The sequence below is a fragment of the Camelus dromedarius genome, chromosome 30, assembly GCF_036321535.1.
Source record: "Camelus dromedarius isolate mCamDro1 chromosome 30, mCamDro1.pat, whole genome shotgun sequence".
NCBI lineage: Eukaryota > Metazoa > Chordata > Mammalia > Artiodactyla > Camelidae > Camelus > Camelus dromedarius.
In genome coordinates, this window is record NC_087465.1 from 14166073 (window position 1) to 14191059 (window position 24987).

The following is a 24987-nucleotide window of genomic DNA, read 5'->3' on the forward strand; positions in this document are numbered from 1 at the left end:
TCCTTTATAATAAACCAGTGATAGTAAGTATCTTTCTGCATTCTGTGAGCTGTTTTAGCAAATTATCAAACTTGAGAAGGGGGTTGTGGGAAACCCTTGAATTTATAGCCAGTTGGTCAGAAGGACAGGTGGCAACATGGGACTTATGACTGGTATCTCAAGTAGGGCATCTTGTGGGACTGCGCCCTTACCCTGGGGGGGGGGGGGGTCTGCACTAATTCCAGGCAGTGTCAGAACTGAATTGTAGGACACCCTATTAGTGCCTGGAAAGTTGGAGAATTGGTTGGTAGGGGCAAAAAGATCTCTATACATTTGGTATCAGAAGTCCAGTAAAAACTATGTCAACACTGATCAAACTGTACATATGATGTGGAATGTACTGTACTTCAATTGTACCTCAACAAAGTTGTAAAAATATTTGCCAATTTGATTAAGTGAAATGTCATATTTTTTCACTAGGTGCACAGATACCAAAAGTTAATTCTTATTTAAAGAATAACTTAATGTGTGACTCTAAATTCTAGACTCAATTTAAGAAATCAAGAAACTAACAGCATTATTTCAGCACTGTTATTACACAGCAGTAATGGGCTGCCAACAGCAATATTATAAAGCAACAAAAATGCTCCCCCAACACTCAAGAGAGGCATTACATCACAGTATAAGAACTCATGCAGAGTTCAGGCTCCCTTATTCTGCAGTAATGCCCGCACTGACTTTCCTTCATAAATAAAGAAGATTCCTTTCTACAGAGCTCAACTAATATAATAGTCATTGAAGGGGCGTAAAGATACTTGTGGATTTATGTGGTCAACTACCAAATGATTTTCAACGTGAGCATTAGTAACAGCGTCTATGGATTAGACACAATTCATATAGGATCCTTCTGTTGTAAATTTAAGTCACTTTTCAGTAGAGTCAAGACCTAAAAGTAGAATCAAAGAGGAATTTAGGGAATGCATATTTAAGGACTTTCAACTGCCTCCCGAAAAACTATATCAATTTATACTTCCATTAGCAGTGTGCGACTCAACTTGTTTCCCCACACTTCTGTAGAAATAGGTCTAGTTATTCTGAATCATTTCTGCCACTTCAACACCTCATTGTTATCCTAACTGATCACTGTGCAAACTTTTTCTCATGTGACCACCTTGGTCACATGCCTTTCTTCCCTGTTGGTTCTGACCTCAGTTTTGCTCATGGACATGGAAGGCATTCCCTTCCTCAGGCTTGTTACATCGGTCATAGTCACCCTCCAACTGCAGGTGTCCCGAACCCATTCTCCCATCATCAATCCTTCGTCCCGGATTGTGCCTTTGATGCTCCCATCCTAGTGCTGTCGATCTGTAACCACCGCACACGGCTACACCAGACACAAGACTGGCACTAATCTAGCACTTTACATGCATTATCTCCTTTAATCCCCACGACCACCATATGAAGTGGGTTTTTATTTCTTTACATTAGAGATGAAAAAACTGAAGCACAGAAAAGTCATGAAACAGCCAAGGCTGTATGGATAATGAGTAGCGATGCTGGATTTTTAACTCCAGGTTGTCTGTCACGAGAGCCTGGATACCTAATCAGTACATTAAATGGAATCCTAAAAGACGAATTTGGGAACAAAATGCAATGTCCAGCCAGTTCCAAACATGCAGGTGAAATCCAGGAAGTAAACTCCCTGCCTGGGGTGTGCCCACATTGGCTCCACAGTTGATCCACGTCGTCATGATTGCGCTAAGTATTCCAGAGACGGCCTCACCAAAATCTCCGTGAATTGTTTGAAGTACACACAGGACTTCAGAAGCCCAAACTTGCCAGGGACTGTGACGCTTATACATGAAGAACACCAGGCCATGGGGACCATTTTACTTGTTTTTCCCACTAGGTTTCTGCTTCTCGCAAATGGATACGTAAACCTTCCGGCCCGCAAAGCCTCCAGCAGCATTTTCGTGGAGCTCTAGTTCCTACTGGAGGAGTCATAGAGAATACTGTGAATTGAGATCTTCTAAAAGGTTTTATCACACGCACTGATAAGCAAACTTAGTGGACCCTTGCCTTTTGATATTCACGAATGTCAGGACTCTGCCAGGGAGGCTGAAGAACACAAATGCTGATGAGTAGTAAGTGGTATCAGGGGTATCAGAACAACAGCGCAAGCCAACGTAGCAAGAAAGATAACACTACTTCCCTGGTACAAGTGATTAATGCCAGTCTACAAACAGGGATTTCTCTGCGAGTCCATGGAATGAGTGCAGAGCTACTGCTTCATAAAATGAATTTGTCATTTCTTATACCAAAGCTCTGTGAGAAAAATCTTACTGAGTGTTTCCGTAAGTCAGCTTGAATTCCTGCCACAATACTGTTGGACAAAATCTTTTGTTTATAAATACTCAAATACCCAACAATACTCCCTACTCCTGTCATGGTGAGTTTTTCATAACAGAAAAATTATAATTCATATAGAGGTAAAATACTTTTGTAAATGAGAGAAAGAGCAGAAATGGTGGTGGCTTCTTCTGATTGAGATTTAGCATATGTGGGTAGACTAGTTCTATATACCATCATGGGTGATTTATCAAAATTTAAGAAGAAAGTCAATTATTTGTATGTTTTGAAAGCTGATGCCTCAGAATTTTATTCCTTCTTTGATCAGATAGACATTTTGTTTAGTACTATGTCAGAAGTCAAGTCCTGCTTCCTGGATGGCATCAATTATCTTAAAACACACCCATTTTTTGGGAAATGTGTGCCTGCTAATTTAGAACTGGATATCTGAAGAGTTATTTGGTTGCTACTGGCAAATAGATTCTTAATGAGTCTTTTTTCCCCAATCTTCTTTTGTCTAAAGTTTCAAGTGGCAGCCAGGTATAAATATGTTATGTGACTGCTTTCCTGTTGGTAAAAGTCCACCTTTCCTAGCATTTGCTACTCATTAAATTTGTGTGTCCTGATGGTGACAAAATCTTTCTAACCTGTTCAATAAACCTTATCTTTAAAATTCAAAAAAAAAATAACAATTAAAAAAATTCTTAAAACCTAGAAAATGAACTGCTGGCTCAAAACAGGAAATTTAAGAAAAGGATGAGCAAGAACAGCAAGATTTATCAGTTTGATAATGATTTTAAAAAATCATTTATATGAAAACTCACAAAATCCAAGCAAGGTCTGTAGTCTAGTTCACTGTATTGTACCCACGTCAGTTTCCTGGTTTTGATCAGGTACTACGATCATGTAATATGTCACCACTGGGAGAAGCTGAGTGATGATGGGTACACACCACCTCTCTGTACCATTTCTACAACTTGAAAAAGTTTTAAATCCCCAATTACATGAAAGCACTGTTTTGCTGCTGTGGGCCTCTCCCTGTACAAGGCAGTGTGAGAACAAGGCAGTGTGAGAAATCAAGGTGGGGAGGGCAGTGGCACTGATCCTAGAGGTGGCACTGGTCCCAGATGCAGCCCTGAGGAAAAGCAGGCATGGCAATGTGTTCTCCTCGAGTCTGCAACTTTGGCCACTGCCTCACCTCGTGTGCAGCCCTGGCTCCCCAGGCTCTAGCTGCTTGACCTTTGGTTCCGTTAAAGTAAGGGAGATCCTGATGGCAGTGTGGGTCCCAGGGCTGGGGTTCTGATCTTTGTCAGGGAAGCCTGTGGTCATTTATTAGGTGAGAGCATATGTGACCCAAGAAGGAAGCTACTGGACTACTATGGTTGTTCTCCTGGAGTGCAGGGGTAGACAATCCAAGCTGTCAGGCTGTTAGGATCTCCGAAATCTCCCCTTCCCGTAGCCTTGTTGTTGAGATGCAATGGAACAGGCAGCTATTTTTATGGGACCTAACCTCTCCTTTCCCACACAGCTCAATATCCATCTGGTCTTCCAGCCAAGGGCCTTGGGTCCCTGGTTCTGTCTAATTTTAAGCTAATTAAGTTAATAATACAAAATTTGAAGAAAACTTCTGAAAATTAAACTGAAAAAGGAAAATATTGACTAAGAGCAATACAATGAAAAAATAAAACAAACAGGTGAATAATTTGTTAGAAGTTTCTTTTTCAGGTCAGTCTCAGAATCACCTTGGAAGGTAAAGTCTCAACTTGGCAAAAATCTGGTCATATCTCATGGTCTAGATGAGATTAAAACTGTCTAGATTAAAAGAAACAGCTACACTTAAATAAGAGTCATTACTGAACAAATGAGCAAAATGATGTATTTTAATGTGCTTAAAAAGCATAACTTAAATCAGTGGTGAAAATTAACCTTGTTCTTGCCCTTAGAGTTGGATGAAAGCACTAATTTTGTTAATTTGCGGATTTTATAGGGGTTTTGGGGCTACATTTAACATGATGTATGTGGTAAGTTGTTAATTTGGTGAATGCTTATGAATAAAATTACTGACGAAGAACTTTTTGGAAGATATGCAAGGCTTGTGGCGAGCACAGTACCAAGAGGGAAGAGTGCTTAGTGCGGTCCTGTCGGCAAAGACGGAGCCCCCGGGCAGAGCCCCGGCAGGACCGCGGCAGCCAGCTCACCTAACAGCGACTGCGCCTGGACTGTATCAGCTGTGTGACTGGGTGGGGGTGGGGGGTCAACAAAATGGTAAATGATCAATTTTCTTTAGAAAAACAAAAAGAACAATAACAGCAACAAAAAGGTTTTATGAATATTCATCTTTTATAAGGAACCAAGTTTGAAATGAACTGGGCAATCCTTGTTCTGCTACACAAATGTGCACCAGCTTAGCCAAAGAAAGGGGCTCGGCAGAGTTTGCAAACCCAGGGTTGAACTGTTATTTTTTTCTGTAAAAGAGAAAAGTAAAAAGTATTCAATGATAATAAACAATAACCTGAATGTGGTGAATAAACTCACCATTCATCTTAATAGTAAAGAAGGTCTCACATAGTTTGGCTTATGGAGAAGAAATGTGTTCAAGGCTCAACATTTTCAATTAAGACAGAACTGTGAGTATTTCTCCTGAGACAGAACTTTTGCAGTGGTAATGAAGTTTGAGAGCAGCTTGTGAAGATAATGAGTCATGTCTGACTGTTAGTTTATTTAGTTTATTCAAATGGGATAAAAACATTGCTGGTAAATGAACATGGTTTCAGTTATCTTTAGTTATCTTTCTTCACAGAAAAAATCCGTTAGTGACTATTTCCCTAAGACTGTAAAAAATACTGAAAAATGGATTATGTAAACTTGCCGCAGGACACAAATGACCAATCTCTCAGCAAGAGACACACACCAAGAAGTGTGGCACAGCAGCTCCAGCACCGCTCCACACTCCTCTGCCAGCGTCCTGAGCACCCGTTACAGAGGGCACACAAAACGGAAGGAACCACAGCTAAGACTCACACAGTCCTCACCAGAGAGCAGGCTTTACATACACAGCTCAGTAACCCTCACGATGACCCTACGAAGCAGGGATTATGATGAGCCCCATCTTACAGCTGAAGGCCCTGAGGCACAGAGAGGTTATGTGACTTGCTCAGAGTTTTAGTAAGGGGTCAGCGCTGGGACTGCACAGCACAGGGAACTATACTTAATATCTCGTGATAACCTATAATGGAAAAGAATCTGAGAAAGAATACATACATACACACACACATACACACACAGAGCCCTCTCCTCTGTTTGCTCACGGGATGGAAGTTCATGTCAGGAAAGGCAAACCAAGAACACCAGAGACTCCCTCCCCTGCCCACACAGCAAGGGAGCCACTCTCAGGGAAGTAGGCCACTGCCCCCGTCCCCACTCTGGAACCGTGACTCAGAAATTCTGCCCAGAGGTGAGGTAGTCCATAAGAACAGAGCTCTGATGCTTTCCCAAAGGGACTGACTTTATTTGAAATGGAATGTGGGGAAGTTCAAGCCTAAGGACACTCCTGAAAACTCTGGAGATTTTGGCAGTAAGCAGTTCAGTGGAGTCTGGTAGCTTCCGGAAAAGTACAGCAAGTTACAATGTAAACCTGCTAATTTCCCAGAAAGAACCAGGGAAAGAGACAGCTAAGAAGAGTGCCCTTGGGGTCAGAATAAATCTGAAATACTGGCCTCAAAAAACTATCCTGAAAAGGGTAATTTATAATCCAAATCTAATTAAATCATAATGAGAACAATTTATGTCCAAGAAAACAAAAGGGCTATATGCCAGCAATCAGTGGATCCTAGCAGCTATGTGTTATACTAACAGATGCAGAAAGCTTAACAGAGATCAGCTAACAGTAGGGAAAAAGAGAGCCCTACTAAATCTGTCATCCATGTGAGCATGAGCTGCTGAAGATGCTCCCTCTGAGAGGTGACATCAAAGGTATCATTGTGCAAGAAAAATGAACATCACAAAAACAGTTCAGCTCTTCCTCTAAAACCAGGAACAAGGCAACAAGGATCCCCACTTCCGACACTTCTATTCAACAAATACCGGAAGCTCTAACCAGAGCAATTAGGCAAGAAAAAGAAATAGAAGGCATGCATGTTGGAAAAGAAGTAAAATTATCTCTACTTGCAGATTATATCATCTTCTATGTAGAAAACATGAAAGATTCCACACACAAAAAATCTGTTAGAATAAATGAATTTGGCAAAGTAGCAAGATATAAAGTCAACACACAAAAATCAGTTGTTTTTCTATACAATAAACAATCTGAAAAGGAAATTATGAAAACAATTACATTTATAATAGTATCAAAAAGAATAAAATATTTAGGAATTATCTTAACTAAGAAGGTAAAAACTTGTACACTGAAAATTATAAAGCACTGCTGAAAGAAATTAAAGAAAACAAATAAATGGAAAGAGATCCTGTGTTCATGGACTGTGAAATATAATGCTATTAAAATGGTCATACTACCAAAACAATCTATAGATTCAATGCAATTCCTAACTAAATCCCAGAGGCATTTTTTACAGAAATTTAAAAAATTCTAAAATTTATATGGACTACAAAAGACCTTGAATAGCCAAGTCAATTTTGAGAAAGGAGAATAAAGCTGGAGGCATCATACTTATTGATTTGAAAATATATTACAAAGCTATAGTAATCAAAACACTAGGGTACTAGCATAAATACAGACATACAGACCAACTGAACAGATTAGAGAGCCACACATATATGGTCAACTGATCTTCAACACTACCAAGACTACATAATGAGGAAAGAACAGTCTCTTTAACAGATGGGAAATCTGGATATCTACATGGGCAAAGACACATTTTTTAGAAAGAACAGACATTTCCTCAAAGATGACATACATGGTCAACAGATATGAAAAAATGCTCAACATCACTGGTGATCAGAAAAACACAAATACAAAATCACAATGAAGTATCACTTGACATCTGGTAGGATTCTCATTATTTTAACAAAAAGGAGATAAGTGTTGACAAAGATATGGAGAAACTGGAACTCCTGTGCACTGTTGGTGGGAATATAATTGGTGTAGCCACTATCACTGGCGCTACCTCAAAAGATTACAAAAAGAACTGTCATATGAAACAGCAATCCCACTTCAGGATATTTACCCAAAAGAACTGAAAACATGATCTCAAAGAGATATTTGTACTCTCATGTTCATTACAGCATTATTCACAATAGTCACGAAGTGGAAGTAATTCAACAATGGTTGAACGGATAAAGAAAATGTGGTGCATATATATATATACACACACACACACACACACACACAGTAGAATATTATTTAGTCATAAAAAAGAATGAAACCCCATCATCTGCAGCAACATGAATGAACCTTGAGGAGACGGTGTTAAGTGACATAAGCCAGTCAGAGAAGGACAAAACTACTTGATTTCACACATACGAGGTATACAAAGTAGTCAAACTCATAGAAACCCAAAGTAGAACAGTAGTTGCCAGGAACTGTGGCGAGGGGGAAATAAGGAATTGTTGTTCAATGAGTACAGTTTCAGTCATGCAAGATGAAAAAAATTCTAGAGGTGTGCTGTACAATGCTGTGCTTACAGCTAACAATTCCGTATTGTACACTTAAAAATGCGTTACGAGGGAAGTTCTCATGTTACATGTTTTTTATCACAATAAAAAAGTAATAAAATAAAATTTAAAAACAGTAAATATCGTACATATCAACAATGAACAAGTGTAATTTAAAATTAAAAACACAATATGATCTATATTAGCACCCACCAAAAATGAGATACTTAGGTATAAATCTAACAAAATATGTATAAGACATACATGAAAAAACCTACATAACTCTGATGAACAAGATGAAGAAAAACTAAATAAGTGAAGAGATATTCCATGTTCATGGATAAAAAGATTCAATATTTTCAAGATTTCAGTTCTTCCCAACTTGACCTATAGACTTCAATTTTGATCCAAATCAAAATCCCAGCAAGTTATTTTATTATTTATTTTATGGATATTGACAAACTGATTCTAAAGTTGATACAAGCTGGCAAAAATCCCATAATAGGCAACACAGTTTCAAAGGTGAAGAACAAAGTTGGAGGACTGACACTACCGAACTTCAAGACTTACTATAAAGAGACAGTAATTGAGATAATGTGGTATTTGATGAAAAAATAGACAAATAGACCAAGAGAATAGAAGAGCAAGCCCAGAAATAGACCCCCATAAATACAGTTAATTGATCTTTGACAAAGAAGCACAGGCAATACAATGGAAAAAAAGACAGTCTCTTCAACAAATCATGTTGGAACAACTGGACACCCACATGTAAAAAAATTAATCTAACCACAGGTTACACAGACCTTACACCATTCACAAAACTCATAGTCCTAAAAGTAAGATACACAACGATAAATCTCCTAGAAGATAACATATGAGAAAATCTACATGACCTTGGGTATGGTGATGCCTTTTTAAATATAACACCAAAGACAAGATCCATGAAGGGGGAGGTATAGCTCAAGTGGTAGACTGCATGCTTAGCAGGCATCAGGTCCTGGGTTCAATCCCCAGTAACTCCCCTAAAGAAAGTTAATAAACCTAAATACCTATCCCCCTAAAAAATCCCAAAAATAAACATTGAAAAAAATTTTAAAGATAAGATCCATGAAAAAATAGTTGATAAGCTGGACTTCATTAAAATTAAAAACTTCTGCTCTACAAAAGACAATGCCAAGAGAATTAAAAGAGAAGTCACAGACTGGGAGAAAATATTTGCAAAAGACACATTTAATAAAGGATATATATTAATATATCCAAAGTATTTTACAAAGAACTCTTAAAACTCAAAAATAAGGTGTCAAACAACTCATTTTAAAAATGAGTCAAAAACCTTAACAGGCACCTCACCAAAGAAGACATACAGATGGCAAATACCCATATGAAAAGATGCTTCACATCATACGCCATCAGGGAGATGCAAATAAAAATGAGATATCACTACACACCTATTATAATGGCCAAAATCTGAAACACTGACGTCACTACCAAATACTGGTGAGCTCATGGAGTTAAAGGAACTCCCATTCGTTGCTGACAGGAAAGCGAAATGGTACAGCCACTGTGGAAAACAGTTTGATGGTTTCTTACAAAACTAAGCATACTCTTACCATATAACCCAGCAATTATGTTTCCTGCTATTTATTCAAAGGAATTAAAATCTATGTCCACATAAAAATCTGCACACAGCTATTTGTAACACCTAATAATTGCCAAAACTTAGAAGTAATCAAGATGTCCCTGAGTAGGTGAATAAACTGTGATACACCAGCCAATGAGATATTACTTAGAGCTAAAAAGAAATAAGCTATCAATCATGAAAAGTCATGGAGTAACCTTAAACGCGTATCACCATGTGAAAGAAGCCAATCTTAAAAGGTTACGTATCTGTGATTCTAACTACCTGATATTCTGGAAAAGGTGAAAGTACAGAGACAATAAAAAGAACACTGTCAGAGGTGATGGGAGGTAGGGAGAGAGAAACAGCACAGATTTTTTGGGCAGTGAAAATATTCTGCATGATATTGTAATGATGGATATATGTCATTACACATTTGTCCAAACCTATTAAATGTACAATAGCAAGAGTGAACTCCTAAGGTGATCATGACATGTCAATGTAGGTTCATCCTTTGTTTAAAAAAAGAAAAATATATGTATGTATGTATATATATCATTCTGGTGAGTTATATTGATAATGGGAAAAGTTATGGGGACAAAGGGTATATGAGAAATCTCTGTATCTCCCTCTCAATTTTGTTGTAAATCTAAAACTGCTCTAAAAAATACTTTTTTAAAAACAGCAAAAAAAAAAAAAAGTCTAAAATTTTGTATCAGCATGAGATGTAACATAGAAAAGACGACACAGTCCAGCGGTAAGAGCACTCAACAAAAGCCCAGCTATCTGGGTTCAAGTTGCAGATCGCCTCTTTACCTTGTTTCCTTCATCTGTAAAATGAATTAGACAGAGGATCCTGAAAATCTCTTTCAGCTCTAAAAGTCTATGAATCATCTTAACACAAACCAGAAAGCTTGGAATAAAACAATACACTTGAATAACATCACCCCAAAAGCCTGTTGAGTGTTTTTAAAAATGGGCTATTACTATTAAAGTCTTAAGAAAAATCATGCAATGCAGATGGCTGTTCCATCATTAAAACAAACACAGCACATGCTTTCTCAGCCATTTTAGTGTTTTTACATGATCCACCCAAATATCAAACTGGTATCTGAAACAATAGTTTGGACATTTTCCACGTTATGAAACATCCTAAATGGTTTTTTTTTTTAAGATTCTGGTACATGATATATAAAACATTCTCTCATGAAAATGCATACTTAATTTTAATGGAATTTCTTTAGGAAAACATTATCCAGTTTTTCCTTAATTACCAGCAAGTGATAGATCTAGAAATAAATATGCTGTCTGCCAGCAAAGGCAGACCTTAGAATAAGAAGACACAAGTTCAAGCCACCACTACCTCTAACTAACTCAAGTGTCCTCAGGCAAGTTATAAAATCACCTGAACCTCAATTATCCTGTTTGTAAAATGAGAGGTTGGATGTTCTCCAACCTTTTCACACTTAAGACTTCAGTCTTTTTTTTCTTCTATGCATACCATGTTTCAAGGATTTATCTTTCAGACAGACTACATTTATTTAGTAAATGTTCTTTCCACCAAAGACTGCCAATCTGAGATTCAGACCAGCTTGAGATATGAATTCAGACATGTACTGTTCTAACCCAAAGCAAAGAAATCTACTAAGAATGAATGCATTATTTTCATTAGGCTGTTGAAATACCAATAATGACATCTATTATTATACAAAGTCCAGCAACACCAAAGTGAGAACCCCAGGTCCAGGGGATATCTAAAGACCAACAACATGGCAGGAAAACAGTAAAAACACTGTGTTTTTCCATTTGTTCAAATATTAAGCACTGACAATATCAGGTACTGTGCATATGATTTTATTTTTAAATAAAAAACAATAGATTTTTTTTCAAATTACACTTTTTTCATTTTTAAAAAGTTTGCCCTCCTTTTCTTACGAGGGAGAGGGGAGCAGTTAACTACGTTTGTCTTACACACGGACTAGCTTTTCAAGAAGCAGTGTCCACTTTTAAACTCCATTGAAATCACCAATAATAGCAAAAACAGAACAATGCAGTCCATGAATCGTTTCTGAATAAATGAAAGAATGAATGCTATATCCATTATACACAGAAGTTCTAGGGAGACAGCTGCTACTGCCTTTCTGAACCCTAACAGCCCTCAACCATGCAGTGCCCTGCTGCTCCTGTCAGTGCCTTTAATCGATGTGTTGACTACCCTCCCTCCTCTTATATCTCATGTCAAGGAGATTTTTATCTTTTCAATTACTTATATACTTCATGCAGTATGTGCAGAAAGATCATGAAACAAGTACATCTTTGTTCACATTTGTTTCCAGCAAACAAGTTATGTTTACTAATGTTAAAATACTCAGTGATTAAAAGTGGTGTATGAATAAACAGTCAGGTGAACAGGAGAGAAACTCCAGAATAATACCAAATACATACAGAATCTTCATATACAACAGTCAAGTCTCAGTGCAATGGAGAGTAAAGTAGGATCCACGCTTTCAGTATAAATCCCAGGGGGATCAAAGATTTAAGGACAAAAAAAAAAAAAAACAAAAAAAAACTAGAAAGTTTCCAGAAGATAACTTAAAAGGATTTTTTATAATCTCAGAATGAGGAAGGCATTATTACTATGCAAAGATTACAAATGCAATAAAAGATTATAAAAGGAAGGCCATTCAATTATGTTAAAAAGAAAACCAAACATTAAAAGAAAATTTCCAAGGGGGGAGGGTATAGCTCAAGGGGTAGACTGCACTCTTAGCATACACAAGGTCCTGGGTTCGATCCCCAGCACCTCCTCTAAAAATAAAACAAAGAGGTAAACCTAATTACCTACCCCCCCTCAAAATAAATTAAACTCCACCACTAACAAAGAGAACAAGAAAAATACTGGTAAGTCATATCATAAAGGCACAAACACATACACAGTTTTCAGATAAGGAAAGAAAAAGACCAACAATCTAATTTTAAAATAAGCAACAGATATGACTATATCACTGACATAAAAAGTATAGAAATGGCTCATAAATATACAAAAAATATACTCAATCCCATTCAAAATAGGAGAAATGCAAAATAAAACTACACTGAATACCACATTTCAACTATCAGATTGGCACATGTCCAGACCTTTGAGAGCACACTGTCACCGAGGCTGTGGGGAAACAGGAAATCTCATACACTGCTGATGGGCATGCAAACTGGGAAATCTCTACTGAGTGTAAACTGGCAACATCCATCAAAATTGTAAGTGTACATATTCTTTGACCATTAAGAATTTATCCAAAAAATATACTAGCATACATGTAAAATGATGTTATGTTTGAGGCTTTATGAAGCAAGATTACGTAGAATATAAAAATACTAGAAACAATCTAAATGCTCATGAGTTTGAAACCAGTTAAATAATAATTAAGTCCTACACATTATCAATATAGAAGGATCTTCAAGGCATACTGTTGAATGAAAAGAGAAAACACTGTAGAATAGTGTGTCTGAAATGCCACAGGATAAAACAGTACCTATCTGAATTTGTTTCTAATAGTATAAAAAGATTCTGGAACAATATAAAACAATACAAAAGAAACTAACATAAATTACTTGCTTGGGAGACAAGGTGGAAACTGTGGCTAAGAGGACAAAGGCAGTGGGAGATTTGTCACTTTTTGTATTTTACATTTTTATCCACTAAAAAACTAAGTGAAAAAAAGAAGAGTAAAATAAATAAGATTAATGATACAGTGGAATTTGAACTAGAGTCCAACTGAATTCATCATTAAGATGAAATTAAAGGTACAAAAGTGATTTAAAAATTTTCTCCTTCTTGCAATACAGAGGGCTCGATACTTTGAAGGGCTCTCTGGCTTGCCCACCACAGAGCAACTAGCATTTCTTATAAATCTGAACTTATACATACCCTGTAATGCATAAATTCCACTCCTAGGTGTGTTCCCAGAAACTCTTACACATGTGCACCAGGAGACACGTTAAAAAATGTTTACAGTAATATTGGTTATAATAACAAAATCCTGAACTACCCCAAGAGTGGATCAATAGAATAGATAAATCAATTATAGACGATGCACAGAGAAGATGAAATACTGTATGTTGCAACATAAATTAATCTTAAATTACAATGTTAAGTGAGAGAAAAAATGTTCCAGAAAATATACAGTATAATGTCATTTTTTTCTAAAGGTAAAAAAAAAACTAAACTAAAATACTGTTAAGAACTCATTTGGTAAAACTGTAAGAAATAAAGGGTGGGGCAAAGTCGGCCAAGGGACATGAAAGAGGATAAGGTGAAAGTAATGGCATTGGTAACATTTCAGTTCTCAAATTGAGTGGTGGATTCACGTTTATTTTATTCTCAGGCTTCATAACTTCTATGTGTTAAACTCATTATGTACCAAATGTACCTATATTTTTCTTAAAAAACAACACACAAATTTAACATTTCTTGGCACACTATAATATATTATTATTCTATGGGACTTATAAACTTCCATGTTTCTACACAGGCTGATGAATGAGTAATTATAAATGTTACTCTTCTGTTCTCCTGTTATGTTTGTTGTAGAGTTTCTTTGATAACAGAGAAAATCAATTAAGTACACATGTAAGTTATGAAGCCTGAGAGCTGCCTCCTAAAGCAAAGGAAATAAAAGCAAAAATAAACAAATGGGACCTAATTAAACCTAAAAGTTTTTGCATAGCAGAAGGAACTACTGACAAAACAAAAAGACAACCTACTGAATGGAAGAAAATATTTGCACATGATACGACCAATAAGGGGTTAATACCCAAAATACATGAACAGCTCATACAACTCAACATCAAAAAAGACAAACAACTCGATTAAAAAATGGGCTGAAGATCTGAACAGACATTTTTTCCAAAGAAGACATACAGATGGCCAACAGGCACATTAAAAGATGCTCATCATTAATCATCAGAGAAATGCAAATTAAAACCACAGTGAGGTATCACCTCACACCTGTCAGAATGGCTATCATCAGAAAGATCACAAATAACAAATAATGGCGAGGATAAGGGGAAAAGGGAATTCTCATACATTACTGGTGGGAATGCAAACTGGTGCAGCCACTATGGAAAACAGTATGGAGATTCCTCAAAAAATTAAAAATAGAACTACCATATGATCCAACAATGCCACTTCTGGGTATTTATCTAAAGAAATTGAAAACACTAATTCAAAAAAATACATGTACCCCTACATTCATCAATGTCTTACAGTTTTCCAAGTACAGGTCTTTTATCTCCTTGGTTAGATTTATTCCTAGATATTTTATTCTTTTTGATGTGATTGTAAATGGGGTTATTTTTCTTAATTTCTCTTTGTGATAGTTCATTGTTAGTGTATAGAAACGCAATAGATTTCTGTACATTAATTTTGTATCCTGAAGACAGTTTTAATCCGGCATAGTTAGCACCTAGCTGTAAGTAGACAAAAAAGTTAAAGTATATGTGCATTTAATTTTTGAAGTGGAAGATTTGTTTTTTAAAGATTACAGTTATAAGAAAGTACTAACAGTTACAACTAAAAAACAATTTAAATGGCTTTGTAAGTGACTGTGATTGCACAGCCTGGGTCCTAGCTTTATTACCTGCAGATTTAAAATAGACCTAATTTTTGTATGCTTCTCAGGCTTTCTTCATTGCCCTGAATTGCAGTGAATCTGTACACTGCCTTGATATATACAATGGAATATTACTCATCTATTAAAAAAAGAATGAAATCTTGCCATTTGCAACAACATGGATGAACCTAGAGGGTATTATGCTATGTGAAACAGATCAGACAGAGAACGACAAATACTATATGACTTCACTTATATGTGGAATCTAAAACAAAATGAATGAACAAACATAACAAAAGAGTTATGGATACAGAGAACAAATAGGTGGTTGCTAGAGGGAAGAGCATGGGGGAGGAAAGAAATAAGTGAGGGAGATAGGAGGTACACACTTCCAGCTGCAAAATTAATCAGTTAGGGGTATGACACATATAGGGTGGGGAACGTAACTAATAACTGCCTAATATTTTTGTATGGTGATATTGTAACTAGACTTATGTGGTGATCATTTTGAAATTTATAGAAATATCAAATGACTATGTTGGGTAACAGGAACTGACATAGTATTATAGGTCAATTCTACTTCAAAAACCAACAAACTCATAGAAAAAAAGATCAGATTTGTGGTTACTAGAGGCAGGGGGCGAGGAAGGGGAAATTGGAGGAAGGCAGTCAACGTACTTCTAGTTACAAGCTAAAAAGTAAGTACTAGGAATGTAATGCACAACACGATAAATACAATTAATACTGCTGTACATTATGTAAGAAAGTTGTTGAGAGTAAATCCTAAAATTTCACATTACAACAAAAATTTCTTTCCATTTCTTTAATTTTGTATCTATTTGAAACGATAGGTGTTCACTAAACTTACTGTGAAAATCATTTCATGACATATGTAAATCAAATCATTATGCTGTACGCCTTAAACTTATACAATGCTTTATGTCAATTATATCTCAATAAAACTGGAAGAAAAAAATAAAATAGGTTGCTAGAAGTTAGCTGCACTCTTAGATTTCCCACTTATGTCTAAATAAGTAAGTTGAATCACTTGGCTTTATATTTAAAATCCAATTGGCTCCAACTAATTTAATTGCCTGTTTATAAAATGCCTGTTTGCTATGGGAGCCCTAAAAGGGAATTGTTCAGGGAACTCTCCCAAAACACTTAAAGAATCTATTAATCCATTATCTTCAGACTTCACCCACCCCACCCATTCTCGCCAAAATTTAGAGGTTCAAAATACAGTACACAGCATACAGGAAGCAAGCATGCAGTCCATCTAATGCCACGTCACTGGGGTGGTTTAGCCTCCCAGCTTCAGGATGTACAGAGTTTAATAATATCTGCATATAAGACAAAAGTGATGCAAATTTTATGTCAACTACAATACTGAAAAGGTCAGTAAGAATTCTATCCCATCCCCAAAGTGTTTGTCTTGGGTCATCTCTAATGGACCTAGAAGAGCCAGCATATTTCACAGGGGCTAAATAAAACTTTTTAAAAGGTTAACGGAAAACTATTTATGTGAAAAATGCCTCCAAATAATCTTTTAGTGGGTGGATTCGGCACATACCAGTGAATACCTTTGAGCTTAGTCCAATTTTGAATTAAGCCAGAGTTTACCTTTAAGAAACAATGAACCTGTTTTTAAGTAAAACCCTGTATTAATAAGAAACATGGAATGTGAATACAAAAAAAAAAAAGATTTTATCAACTGAACTGTATCTAAATATTTTACAAAGTTTTCCATGAGCCGTCAGTAAGTCTTTAAAATGCATGATCTTTTAAAAAACTTGTTAGTCATTCATCTGTAAAAATCTCGCTTTTTATGTGTATGCCAAGCATAAAATTGCCCCATGCTGAATTTAACACAAACCTCACATTACAGAGTTAAGTGTTCTTGCACTTCAGCATGACTATGACAGTGATTCAAAGGGTGAAAATACACTTAGAACAGTCTACATTCTGCAATTCAGGACAATGAAGAAAGCCTGAGAAGTATGCAAAAATTAGGTCCATATTTTAAATCTGCAGGCAATCAAGCCAGCAACCAGGCTATGCAATCACGATCACTTGCAAAACCATTTAAACTATTTTTTAGTTGTAACTGTTAACAGTTTCTTATGACTATAATCTTTTTAAAAAATATCTTCCACTTCAAAAATTAACTGCACGTGTACATTAACTTTTTTTTTGTCTACTTACAGCTAGGTGCTAGCTATGCCAGGTTAAAACTGTCTTCTTTCCCATTTCCAATTCTGCCTTCTCTTCATTTTTGTGCGCTATGGTTCTAAGTTAATTTCATAGTATGTATCCAAATAATGGTTGGCTAAAACTTTATTCTTTTCAACAACAGTTTGTAAAGTAATGTAAAGTTTAACCAAAAAAGGAGTGAAGAGTCACTTTATGATGACATTCTGTTTTTTTCAAAGTAATATGTTACCTTTTCAGATGTTATTCAAGGATGATTAATCTTTTTACAGAACGCAGATAACTAAAGATACTCAACATTATAAACTGATAGGGTGCCCTAAGTAACAAGATGGAAAATGAGTTGCTCAAGGTCAGATAATCTGGCAGTGAGGCAGGGAGCACTGGTGGTCTCTCGAATTCCTGTTCCCCCCCGTGCCATCCTGAGAGACCCCTGCTCTAACCTCTGCCTGTGAAAAGGACACAGAGGTGCGCCCCAGGATGGGAACCACCTAGCGCAGAATTTCAAACTTAAGGAACTGATTAAAGATAAGAGAATTTAACCTAAATATTACCATAATACATGAATTTAAATTACTTTTCTGGTAATAGATTCATTATAGAGACACTTTTTTCCTAATGTTGTACTGAAGTGGCTACGGGCTGGATCCGGAGGCTTCGGGGGCTCCACTAGAGAGAACCATCCCTGAGGCAGTGACACAGGTGCCTGTCAGGGCCACGCTGCCCCAGCATCCGCGGGAGCCTGCCGCAGGGTCCGCTTGGCTTTGGGAGGAAGGAGCCCCCGTACCGGCTTCCTCATCTCCTCACAGCTGGGAGGGGTGAGGGATCATCCTCCTTTCCAACCCTCAGTGTGAACGACTGTAGACCAGAGGAAGTCCTAAAGTGTTCGCAGTTTGGTTAAATTTTAATCTGGCTTCAAATAACTTTATCACTTCCAACAGGTTTAAAGAAAATCTTTTACGCATTCTTGCATGTTTCTCATCACTGAACCTCATTGGCCTCTTCATGATATCTCTTCCTCTACTTGCAAAGGAGTTCCAAACCCCTTAGCAAGTTAAAAAAAAAAAATCAACAGACATAAAGATGAGGGCCAAACATCACTGTTTAATGATGGAGTCTGCAGATTACCTATAGTGTGTTTTCATGTTAAAACCATCACATTAACAAGTATCTGACTTCCATATTCAAATATGTAATGTTCATATTCTTTGAAAAAATTTCTAGTACCAAAGGTAACTATTCAAGTATAAACCATATATATTCTTTGATCATTTGTACATCTGACAGATAAAAAGTGTAAGAATGGAGTTTCTGGCAAACCTACACAGAATTAAGTAATTTTTATTAAAAAAAAAAAGAGAGAAGGCATGGAAGGAAATTAACATTCATTATGTGCCTACTAAGAAAGAGGTACTGTGCTCAGTACTTTACATAAAACTGAAATCAATTTAATGCTTCTTACATTCCTTTATCAAGTATAATTATAATCCTATATACTCAAACATCAAAGGAATTCAAAACAAACTTTCTGAGAATCCTGAACTAATTCCACTGCCTCTTTGGGCAATGTGCTAAGCCTATCACACTCATCATCCTTACATCCATAGACAAAAGGCCCAGAGTTATGTTATACTATTTAAATTATTCCCAGAAAGTAATTCATGAATACCATTACCTCACTGAAATAGTCTTTCCAAGAGGCTAGTTTTAATGATCCAAGAATTCAAGTCTCATAAGCATGCTGTGGTAAGAGTTTGTTATGAATTTCATTACACATCAAGAGATGAGCTGCTAATATCAAAGAATACTCTTCACTACAGCAATTTACATATTTAAGCATATTTAGCTTCCAGAGGTTATAAGGAAGAGAACTAGGGTTAAAAATGAGATAGATTTGCTTTCACTGGGGACTTCACTTTGACAGGGTCTTCACTGGGTATCTGTTCCATTTGACTGATATACAGCAATAGATGCTTTTTGGGAGAGGTAGGGAGGAAATTTCGGAAATGTCTATGCTTCCAATGCGTGATCACAGCTTGATCACGTACCTTTGGAAAAAAAATAACCTGAAGTGGATTTTTAAGTGTCTGATAATACTATACTTGGAAAAAAACTATGAACAATTTTATTCTTACATTTCTGATATTTCAATTAGTGACTTTAATAAAACATTAAAAAGTCTAATGACTCAGCACAACCTGAAAAATGTTTATTTCAATGTTAAATGAAAACACAGTACAAACTTTGATTTACATTATAATTATGTGAAAGCGTCTGTGTACCTAAAAAGAGGAACTGTGAATATAGTTGATGTTGGATTATAATGAGCTGGTAGGTAATGGTTTTTCTCTTTTGATTCTTTTGTATTGTAATAATGTCACCATAAAAACAACTTAAAAAAAAAAACGTCATCACTACGTGGATAAAACAGTGCTCTGTCTGCAATGACTTAACCATGTTAAGGAGATACGTACCTGTGTCTTCTGTCAATTCCAGGAAAGTAAATAGCACGACTTCCATGTATCCCTCACAACACCTAACATGGCATCTCAGACCCAAACAGACCCAGCAGATACCCAGTGAAGGACAAATCACCGAACCACAGATGAACATCAAGTGTAGTTAAGATAAAAGTAGAAACTTACTGTTATTTGTTGGTTCAGGAAACCCAGCCTTTGGACCACTCCATCCTTTGTTTTCCCCTGTCTGAAAAATTGAATTAATTATTTAAATCCAGGGAAAGATACTTATTCAAAAAGAAAAACAGTTACTAATCAGTTAACCAAGAGCAAAGATTATTCTGCTTATTTCTCTCCAATCTGACACCTGGACCACGGATACAAGAATAACTAACATGACCAGTACCATCTATCCCTTTTCTACGTTTGAGTGTGTTTCTTCGGTGTCCTGCCTTTATCTGTTTATTTAAATTTATAATTTAAGTTATCAAGAAAGTTCCATACTGAGTATGTGTATTATATACCACCTGGGCTCCATCAAGGTGGTTAAAGAGTAAATAACTGTTTTTCAAACAGTGAACAATAAATCATCACAAGTGCTAAGGTGACTAGAAGAGCCTCTTTATCACTTCTAGGGTCAAACAGAAATACTATTATGTCTGTTCTGGAAAAGCCCTGACAAGGGTCACCAAACACTGCTAACGACATACATAAAAAATTGAAAACTAAACCTTAACTTTAAGTAAAATTTGGAGTATCTTGCCTTTTGCTAGATGATTTGATCAATGTTTAGTGTAAAATACATTTTGAACTCAGACATTTTGAAGTAGTAAGAATTTTAATCTAATTACTAAGTGACTTTAACTGGCTGTGTTCTCTTTTTGCGGAGCTGGCATAAAGCAGTCTTGGGCGGAGGCTTCTTTTCTGTTATAATCAGTACTTCATATACGTATGTGTATGCGTGACTGCGACATTGTGCTGTACACCAGAAACTGACACATTGTAACCTAATGGTACTTCAATTTTTAAAAATTAGTATTTTATACTTATGTAATCAGGTATCAAAGATCAAAGGGATAAATTAAATCTATATATAAACACAAACTACATTTCTAGCAAGTAGTTTGCACCCATGAAAGGGTGAGGGAGAAGGAAATGCATGTAAATGAGGTGGGAAGCCCCATAAAAAAGACCGGCAGGACTCCCAGGCAGGGCCACTACTCTCCTGCCAGCACCATCTGGTTCCCTGGCCCAGAGGCTCTATCTCACTTTTTGCCTCTGAAACAGCTTACTTCTAGGAAAGTGGAACTTACCCCTAAAATTCTACTGGTTCCCTGAGCTCACTCCTGATTGGTCCATTTCCCTCACTCCTGATTGGTCCATTTGTAGTACTTCATTTGCATGGAGCTCACTTGTGATTGGTTATTTCTCTCCCTCCTGATTGGCCAATTTCTACAAAGCTTGTTCCTAATTAGTCAACTTTTGTTATACCTTATTTGCATTTGATGTTGCAAAGTGTAAACTGGCAGCCTATAAAAGCCTGTATAAACCTACAGACGGGGTCCAGAGCTTGGAGTGTTAACTCCTCTGGGCCCGCTGGTGTAATAAACCTGAGTTCTCCAACTCTCCGAGTGCTGCTTGGTCTCTTGTCTGGATCCAGAATGCTGTCACAACTGAGCTGTAACACTGAGCTATAACACTGAGCTGTAACACGTTTTTTTGAAACACAGATGCAGGGCTATGCTGATGGGAAAGAGGAGACTCCCACTTACATGTTCTCTGTGAAGCACAAGATCACAGAAAGAGAGGAAAGCTGACTGAGGAGGCTTATAAGCATGAGGAAAGTGGACGCAGTAAGGATTAAGTCACTTCCGGGAAGGAAAGAGCTGGCTGATTAGAAGGACGTAGGTTCTCAGGCATTTGAGGGATCAAGTAAAGTTGGTAATAATACCCTTAGCATTTCATTCCTCCTTTTCTCTCCCTCTATTAATAACTAAGGATATTTACATATCAGATTTTATTCCTTAAGCCAATTTTTCACCTTCAACTGAATCCCAAGCCTGCTGCTCTCTGATTTCTACCACAACACCTCTAATGAAACTGCTTCTGTAAGGTTTGCTCACACATGACTGAGTGAACACAAGGAGTAATCTCTTCTCTCCCCAGATGTCTCTAAATTGATTAATTCAATAAATTCTCTCTCCCTCCCTTTCCCCCTACCCTACCCTAAATATGAAAAGAGTCAACAGCAGAAGAGATAAGTCAATCAAAGTCTGCAACCTGGAAAGCAGATAAACAAGTTGTAAACTAACTTAGCAGATGTCAGCAGGCTGAAACCTAACTTGCAGAGTGAAAAGCCAACAAAGAGCTTGCAAAGAGTGAAGCGATTTGCACCCCAGGACTGCAGAAAGCCTCAGCAATCAGAAGCACACCTGGCATTTCTGGAGATGAACCCTGGAAGAGCCTGAAAACAGAGAGATCATTTGGAAGTCGTTCAAAATGCTACAGAATTTCCTGGTCATCTCTTTGACACCAAAGAGGCAGATTTCCTAAAAGCTTCGTCTTCAGAAAGGCTTAAACGGAGACTTTACATACCAGGTACAGCTGAGGATGGGATCCACATGCCACACTGCAAATAAGGAGCTGGAATCCAAAATCATATCCTGGAAGATAAGGTCCCCAGCTCCCTTCCTCACTAGGTCTCAGAAGACAACATCCAGGCCTCTGCTCCACAAGACATGGTGAGGACAATACAGGGAACAGAGTAAAGCTTCAAAAACCAGGTTAAAAACAGAAGTTCTCAGAGAGAGAGAGAGAAACACTATACCCACTAAACAAGAATAGGAGGTTATAAAAAGGAATATTCTGAGAATGAAGAAGAGCTCTGGGAAATAAAGTAAAAATTTTCAAAGGAGGACTGGAAGATAAGATTGAAGAAATCTCCTAGAAAACAGAACAAAAAGAAAAACAGACAGAAATAGAAAAGAAAGAAAGAATGGGAAGATCATCCATTAGACTAACAGGTATCCCAGAAAGAAGAGCAAAAATGGAAGCAAATAAATTATAAAAGAAATAATAAGAGACATTTCCCCCTTTCAAAGTATATGAATTTCTGGATTGAAATGCAAACACTCAACACAATTTGCCAAAACTACACAAATCAGGTCAATCACCCATGAAATTTCAGAACTCCTGAGAAAAGAAGTTAGAAAAGCATCGAGAGAGAAGAAATGTAAAAGTTCCATACATGCGCTGAAGAATCAGAGGGCTTTGGAGTTTCAACAGTAACGTGCAGAGGTAGAAAACATCAGTGCAACACCTTTAAAACTCTGTGGGAAAAAATATTTCCAATTTAGAATTATATCTCAGAAAAACTATTAAGTGTGTGGGAAATGTAAAGATGTATCAGACCTACAAGATCTCAAAAAAAATTTACTCCCCGTGTATCCTCTGTCAGAACGTGACTAAAGCAAGGACTCCAACAACCCAAGGAAATAAATCAAGAACAAGGGAAACTGATCAAAAAACAGGCAACTCAACAAGAGAGAGAGGCAAAAGGAATTTTCAGGGAAATGGTGAAGAGAAGAACCAAAATAGTGGGTCTGCAACAGATCTCTCAAACATACAATCCGAAGTAGGAGAGGAGGATAAAGAGCTCCAAGAAAGAAAGAAAAAAAAAAAAAAGAAACTAAAAAAGTACATGATGTGTTCACTGGCAGAGAGCTTCGGGATAAGTCAGAGAGATGTAGCAAAATATACATGTGGAGTATGTATATGACAGTTAGATCTTCCTTTTCCTTAGTAGGAACTTAGATAATATCTAAAAAGGAAAAATCAAGAAATTGCAGTACAAGCTACTGACAGTAGAAAATAACAAAATAAATAAGGTAGTAAATGGTTGCTTCTTATAAATCTTGAGTCTTTACACCATTAATCTTGAATAAATCTTAACTTCTTATACATATCTGAGTATTACTTAGACCGATATATAATTATAAAGTATAAAAAAGAATGAAGCTCAAAGTTATATCTTTATGTAGAACAAATTCCAAGATAGAAGTGAAACCCCAACAGGTAAGTAAAAAAAAAAATCAAACAACACGATCAGTATTTTTTTTAAAAGATGGAGAGAGTGTTCCACTTTTCCTTAGAATGTAGAAATGTAACAATGAGAAAGAGCCAGACAATGTAAAAAAAATCATAACTTTTCTCGAACCTATCAGACATCTGAGATTGTAAAGCAAACAAATGAAATGAATTCCAGAGAGTGACAAAGCCCTCTAAGGAGAGGCGAGGCTCACAAAATGTTTCAACTTTGGCAGAGCTAGAAAGCAAGGGTTGAATGCCAAAAATGCAGGTAAGAAGAAAGCAGATGAAATGTTAATAAATTCTAAAAGACTGCATGTGGGTTAGCACAACAGTTTAGAAAAACTGGGACTCCAAGCAGAAGTGTTTTTCCATGGGCCTCCCCTGGGAACTCAGGAGGACAACTGGACATACATCAAGAAAACAGAGCGCCCCACTCAGTGGTGCAGGTATGCGGCAGGTCAACGTCTGCCACTGAGAGAAAAGCACAGGACTTTGCACACTCCTCTTTCATACAAATAGTTCAAGCCATTAGAGAAAGGGGAAAAGCAAATCCTATCTGCCTCTGGGACAGAGGCAGGAAATTCTGTTGCCCCAAAACCTCAGGCAAAGACTCACTACTTTTGGAAAAGGATTAGAAGCAAAAGCTACCTGCCCCTGGGGGAAAAGAGGGTAGGGTAGAAAACCCTCTTGAGAGCAAGGCCCTGCACCAATATAAAGCAGATGCCTGAAAATGCTGGGAAAAGGGGCTGGAAGCTCTCTTGCACCCAAGACAATCCACAGATCCAAAGTAAAGTCTGGCTACCATGGGGAAGGAGGCAGAAACATTAAGCAACACACACCTCTGAGACCCAGGCACACACAGTCTGTCTGAGAATGAAGCTGGACAAGAAAATCAAGAACTATGCTCCCATACGCAACACAATCCTACAACTGAATAATAAGCAACAGCAATTGACTACAAAGCATAGAGAGATCCTTCACCCCATGGCATAGCAAAGAAGAGACTGGTGAAACCTGAGGGTAGAGCAGAAACCCTCCCCAAACCTCAGCCCACACAAAACAG

The 24987-nt window shown here is 37.1% G+C and overlaps 1 protein-coding gene across 2 annotated transcripts in view; it reads right to left on the minus strand.

The window, feature by feature from the left end:
• Positions 1-24987, minus strand: part of STAU2 (staufen double-stranded RNA binding protein 2) — a 233779-nt gene that overhangs the window by 113500 nt on the left and 95292 nt on the right. For both annotated transcript variants that reach the window (XM_064480884.1, XM_064480883.1), the window contains exon 10: positions 20022-20082. In XM_064480884.1, the coding sequence (XP_064336954.1) occupies positions 20022-20082 (61 nt within the window). The remainder of the gene's footprint in view (positions 1-20021; positions 20083-24987) is intronic.